Source organism: Anopheles coustani, chromosome 3, assembly GCF_943734705.1.
Source record: "Anopheles coustani chromosome 3, idAnoCousDA_361_x.2, whole genome shotgun sequence".
NCBI lineage: Eukaryota > Metazoa > Arthropoda > Insecta > Diptera > Culicidae > Anopheles > Anopheles coustani.
The window spans coordinates 71,570,130-71,576,392 of record NC_071288.1 but is presented as its reverse complement, the minus strand read 5'-3'; the positions used below and the strand labels follow the sequence as shown (position 1 = coordinate 71,576,392).

General features: G+C 42.4%; 2 protein-coding genes across 2 annotated transcripts; both read left to right on the top strand.

Annotated features, from left to right (window-relative positions):
- The first annotated feature begins 257 nt into the window (after window positions 1–257).
- On the top strand, window positions 258–1,182 carry LOC131259721 (RNA-binding protein 45-like). Its single transcript, XM_058261294.1, has 2 exons — window positions 258–544; window positions 615–1,182. Exons 1-2 carry the CDS (start codon window positions 258–260, stop codon window positions 1,180–1,182), a joined length of 855 nt encoding a protein of 284 aa, XP_058117277.1.
- Window positions 1,183–2,059: 877 nt separating this feature from the next.
- On the top strand, window positions 2,060–3,529 carry LOC131259323 (RNA-binding protein 45-like). Its single transcript, XM_058260786.1, has 3 exons — window positions 2,060–2,349; window positions 2,411–2,886; window positions 2,952–3,529. The coding sequence occupies exons 1-3, from the start codon at window positions 2,060–2,062 to the stop codon at window positions 3,416–3,418; spliced, it is 1,233 nt and encodes a 410-aa protein (XP_058116769.1). The 3' UTR covers window positions 3,419–3,529.
- Window positions 3,530–6,263: the final 2,734 nt, after the last annotated feature.

The window sequence follows — 6,263 nt, the reverse complement described above, 5'->3', positions numbered from 1 at the left end:
TTGGCCCCCCTCCTTTCTTTGTGTATTGAACAGTTTTCTGAGAATTTCTACTTGTCACCCGGTAGACCTGCCTCACCGGAATACAATCGGGCCTTTTCAGTGTGCATCCATTATGGACCACCATGGTGTCTGGTACTAGCGAACGATAGCAGTTTCGTGGCTCGGTTTCAGCTCAGTTCAGCGACACACCGCACTAACGTCACACGCTCGATCTCGAACCGCAGCACTCTCCTGAAGCGTCGACTAAAACGATCAAGATGGCGAACGAGCAGCCTACGGTTCCCGACTTAAACTCTCCGCCATTCTCGAGGCTTTTCGTACTTTGTGGCCGCCAGGTGACTGCGGCCGCTTTGGAGGAGTGCTTTTCGCCGTATGGCAGCGTGGAGCAGTGCCACATTGTGCAGGATCAGAGCACCGGACAGTCGAAGGGCATCGGATTTGTGAAGTTCCAGAAAACGTCCCATGCGGCCCGAGCGCTCAAGGAAGCCGACGGCAAGCACATCGAGCCGGAACCGAAACCCATCCGGGTGGAAATCGCCACCAGGTAAGCAACTCCATCAACCCGCTATTCGCCTTTCTGCTGACCATCATGTTGTCACACCTCATCCGAACAGCACAATCGAATCGAAACCGCTGGATTGCTTGCGCCTGAAGGTGAAGTGTCCCGCCGATCTGGACGCCGACGCGGTCAAGGCGGAGTTCAGCAAAATTTCCGCCGTCAACAGTGTGCAGCTGGTGCCGGACAAGAAGTCGCCGGGTAACAATGTGGCCTACCTGACGTTCGAATCGTTCCTCGATGCGGCGCTCGCGTACGAAACGGCCAAGCCCGAGCACAAGGCCAAGTTCGCCAAGATTAAACCCCGCAAGGTAAGTCTGGAGTCGCAACCGCAGGAAGCGAAGGCGTTCTTCCGGCCGTTCACTCGCCGACGGTCTTCCGCGTTGCTTCCGCCCACAAAGCTGACCGTGCTGTGCAGCTCGACGCTGACGCAGAATCAGATCTGGCGCCTATTCGACATCATACCGGGGCTGGTTAACTGCTCCATATCGCACGATGGTGGCTCCATGGGAACGGCCACGGTTACGTACAACAACTCGCAGTCGGCAAAGTATGCCCGGGACAAACTGCACAAATTCGAATACCCGATTGGTGAGAAAATCGTCGTTAGAGATGGCGCCGAATGAGATTAAGGGTATCTGTTCTATAGCGGTTTTAGAGAAATGTCATCGATGGTTTTAACGAAATTGGACAAGCCTTTATTTGCCTTTAACTTTAATAAAGATAGAAACGTGAAATAAGAATAAATGTACGCAGTGTTATTATATCGAAAAGTTTTATTCCATTCAATGTTTGCCGCATTGGATTAAGCATGCTGCTTAATTTATTGCTAAAAGGGGTTGTAAACATTATCGTCACTTGGTGAACAAAGCGTTGCTAATCATTTTTTTTGAGATGGATAATTTAGGAATTTTCCCAAACCTGATACACCAGACTCAAAATAGTATTTTTAAAAATGTAAGCCTTCAACTTATAAATATGAGCAATCATTGAATTTTAAGAACCACATGTACAAAAAGAAAAAGCCATACACTAACCTTTCCATCCTACTTTACATTAACCTTTCCATTTACTGTATCATAATTTTGCTTTATTATCTTTTACAATTTGCTTTCATGTTGTCGGTTTTAACAGCCAAATCAATTTGAACCACTTGCATGCATTGAGTTTATAGGTCCGGGTCCAAATGTCACGGTATCATACTATCAAGATAAATAGAAAACACCATGTCATACATCTTGATTATATTTATCTTGAAGTTGTTTACCTTCATGTTTACAAACGAATTGATTATTTTAGTTTGTGATAGCTGGAAAAACAGGATAAAACCCATTTTAAATTAGACTTACATTCTTTTCCATATCTCAAATATTGTTTTGTGTTATGTGGTGTCACTCATTTATCATGGTTGCGTTCATTGCAGTGTAGAGTTGGTTTTCTAAACCAAATAGCAACAAAGAGGCTTATTGATTTTTTCCAGTCATCGGACCGGGAAACGAAACGATGTCCGATTACGGCAGTGGAAGAACGAAAGAAATTTCGGAAGAGCCACCGATGTCTCGACTGTTTATCATTTGCGGCAAACACATAACGAAAGATCAGCTGATAAAACACTTTGAATCGGATGGAACGATCGAAGAGTGTGTCGTGATTACGGATCGCAAAACGGGTCAGGGAAAAGGCGTTGCCTACGTAAAGTTCACCAAAACGTCGTCGGCCGCTAGGGGACTGTTGAAGAATGCCACAATTATCGAGGGAGACACACGACCCATTAAGGTTATGATTTCGGCAAGGTAACATTTTAATTCACGTAGACACTACATGAAGCATGAGGAACACTTTTCATCTTTACAGTTACAACCGAGAAAAGTCTAGCGATAACGCATCGGACGTTAACGAAAACCACTTCCTCCGGTTGTTTGCAATCGTGCCGAGCAGTCGAACGGAGGAACAGCTCAAAGAAGAGTTCGGTTCGTTCGGTACGGTGACACAGGTCCGTCTAGTGCCGGACAAAAAGAACGACAAGCAGTGTGCAGCGTACGTTAAATTTACCACCTTCCTCGAGACAGCCCTGGCCATTGAAAACTGCAATCCATGCTACAAGGCAAAGTTTTGCGTCCCACGCAACAAACTGCAGCAGGAAAAGGAACCGAAGTGTCATGCGAGCGAACCGGTGAACCGAAAGCGAAGTCATTCTCCAGAACGTCCTTCCTCTACGCGAGGTGATACGAAACTGGTGGCCATCTGTAGCGTTCAGTTGAATCAGGATCGGATATGGCGGTTATTCGATATCTGTCCAGGCATGAAGTACTGCAATATAGTCACTGCAAGTAAGTAAAAGAAACTCGTCGGTCACGCGTTGGTTAATCAGTATTCCATTTTGGCTTCGTTGTAGATGATATAAACATTACCGCGACGGTGGTATACTCCAATCGTGACGATGCCCAGCGGGCTGTGGATAAAATCCATGGCTTAGAGTATCCGATTGGCGAAAGGGTTATTGTGCGGTTTGAGGAGGAGTTCAAGGATGAAATAATCACCAAAGACGCACTGTCCCAATTCGGACCACCAAAACCGCTCGTTACAGAGCAAGTGCCTTGTGTAAAGAAGGCCTTTTTCATTTGCATGCCCGAAGCCATCTCGGTGAAGCTGCTCACCGATGCTTTCTGTCGGTTTGGGGATTTAATGAAGGTGTACATTGTGCCAGGTAAAAGGCACGGTTACGCAGAGTTTGCCAGTGATGTGGCGGCCAATCGTGCCATCCAGCAACTGCATGGCGTACACTTGGGCGATTGCCGGCTTAAGGTGCTGGAATGTGCCGAGTATAGTGGAGAGAACAAACGCAACAAGCTGGAACATTAGCTAATGCCGAATGGATCACCGGGTGCGCTAAGTATATTTCCAATATCTAGTTCATGATTCACTCTTTGAGTTTGGTTTGTTGTTATTTGATGGGTTATCCATCATTTGTTCGTTTAGCTTTGTGCCTTTTTTGTTGTCTTTTTCTTTCAGATAGCATGGAGCTCCGTAGAAATCGTTATGAATGCAACAATGCACAGGTAAATAAAGGATGCCACTACTAACCAAGGTCAATTTTTTGCAGGTGTGTTAGAATGATGAAACACTAATCAATTGCCAACCTTGAAACGAAAACAAAATCATACTAACGAATCAACTAACTCGGAATCGTACAGAACACTACACAAAAACGTCTTAGAATTAGGAACCTGGAATCACATCACAAGTAATCGACGAGTTGAATATTGCCGTAGTGGTTTATTTAACTTCTAAATCTAACTTGCTTAGAATGAAATGTTTGATCACCAAAGAATAGAAATCTTCAGTAATAAGCCTCAATTTAAATGCGACAAGTATTGAAAACAATGTATTGAAATCAATTAAGGTCACCAAATGAAATGAAAAGATTGCTAGAATTGTCAACCATGTGGAATGTAGAACCAATTGTTGAAATGCCTTTAACCTTCAACCTTGCCTAATGGAATGTATGATTAAGAGTATTCAATGAAATGGAAAAATCTAGTCAATTATGATTCATGGAATTAAACTTTTCCCAGTAGACACCTTATCCTAACACGATGAATAATATACTCCAAAGAGACATAAAATGGCTCTCCATAATGTATAGTAGTAAAATGTAATCTTTATACTTTAGTGGCTTTCGGTAGAATTTTTGACACAATAAATTAATTCAACAAACGCACAGACTTTTGATGAGCTTTGCTTTTGCCACAACGGATCAATGAGAAATGAATATGAAGAATTGATTTGTTAATCCCGCTAATCGTGTTGGGCCTATTATTCACAAAATAAACTATAACGATAAACGACCTACTCGGCGTACTGGTTGAAAACAGACTGCCGATAAAAATTGGATGACTAACTCCAGAGAACAGTTTGGTGGCCTTTACAGATAGAATCTGCGCATGTCCTAGGTTCCAAAGTAACTAAGGAAGGCATAATGTTCGATTTCATACTCTTAAAACGTTTCTTTTAACTTGTACAATATTTGTACTGATCAATACTTACATGAAAATAGTTCCCATTTTATGATTCTTTCATATTTTTCTACATTTCCTCAGTCAGCTATCGGCACTCTTATGGACCATACTTGATTTGGGTTTATTTAGCATACTTTTATAGTGTATTAGATTACTGCTACACCATTTACATTGGATTGACGATTGAGAAAAAATTGGTTACATCTGCTATTGATTTGTTATATGCCAAATGCTAGATTAACATGCGAATACGATTAATTTCGAACGCTAACCGCTCCTGTAGCGTTGACATTGAATGCGCTTTCCATCGAGATGGTCTTGCGCTTGCATACAGTATTGCTAGGGGAAAAGCTTTGACGACTATAGTTACACCGACGATTAAGCGGGCTTGACTGTGACTCCACTTGTGGCCAGGATGGTCACGGTGAGTCAAAATCGAATGAATGGATTATTACAACGACCTTACGATTTATCACACAGGCAGTCACTTACAATATTAGCAGTATCCTTGCCGAACCAACATGAACCCAAGTATGCTGTTGCAAATTGACATCCGAATGTCTTGAATGTGTAAAATGATACAGAACTATTAAAAACAATATTCTTTTGTAAGGTTAAATCCAATGAACAATTGGAATGTGAATGAAGGACTTTTTTGTAAGACGACGTTCTTCCTCTGTAAGATTGCCTGATATATGCTCGAGTGACCGCCCTAGGATTGCTTTTGTGATAATGGGGAAGGAATAATTACCAAACTCAAGCATCGACAACAATTTCAAGTACTAACACATGATACACGTCGTGAGCCTTAAATGCGATCACGTGCATCGTCCGGTGGATGTTTGCAGAAACAATCAGGAGGACAGGAGACGGGCAGCGTTTCAGTCGGACAGTACGTGCATCGCTGATGATGGTAGTCCTCGCTGGAAGCAGAGCAATGTAAGAAGATTAAACGTTTTTCGATACCAGGGAAGTTTCCTTCCATTAAGGAAACTTCGACTTGTAAAAGGACACCAAAGGATTGCTTCAGTGCATAATATCTCTAATGCATTTGAATAATCCTTCAAATTTTGCAAAGTTCTTGATTGATCGCCACGCACTTTACCACGATTGTTGTCACTCTGTCATGTATTTAATCATATATATCAAAAGATAGCGGTGCTAAATCATTAACACCACCCCGTTAATATATAAATTATATTCAAACAGACCGTTGAATATAATACTATATTAACGATTATAATGAAAGTTTGATTATTGAATTAAAATGTGCAGAAAAATCAAACCACTGCCACACTCTGTGACATCTCACGCTCGATCAGAACGGCAAACTACGAAGCGGTGTGCAACAAGTCACGGTTTCCGGTACCATCCTGTCCCAAATCGAATCCGGAAGGCACCAATCCGCTGCTCAATGGGCCATTAATTGCTGCTCAATAATTGATAGAATTAATTATAAATTTAACAGTTCACCTTCTGCAGTAAAATCCGGATTGTTACCTTGACAAAGGAGAGTTCTTTTATGCTGCTTCGAAAAGACATCGCTTCCATGGGTACCATTCCTTTGCGTTAAGAAGGAGTGTTCCGCGTGGTGCTTGAGTTAAAGATCCTTTAATGAGCGAAAAGTAATTGGTCCTGGGAAAAATAAAGAAGAACCCGGTGAGAGGATTTATCTTTGAAAGGAAAAG

Coding starts and splice junctions, on each gene's coding strand:
- LOC131259323 (XM_058260786.1), top strand. CDS start 2,060: ATGTCCGATTACGGCAGTGGAAGAACGAAAGAAATTTCGGAAGAGCCA. Junction 2,350..2,410: donor AAGGTTATGATTTCGGCAAG/GTAACATTTTAA, acceptor TCATCTTTACAG/TTACAACCGAGAAAAGTCTA. Junction 2,887..2,951: donor CTGCAATATAGTCACTGCAA/GTAAGTAAAAGA, acceptor GCTTCGTTGTAG/ATGATATAAACATTACCGCG.
- LOC131259721 (XM_058261294.1), top strand. CDS start 258: ATGGCGAACGAGCAGCCTACGGTTCCCGACTTAAACTCTCCGCCATTC. Junction 545..614: donor CGGGTGGAAATCGCCACCAG/GTAAGCAACTCC, acceptor TCATCCGAACAG/CACAATCGAATCGAAACCGC.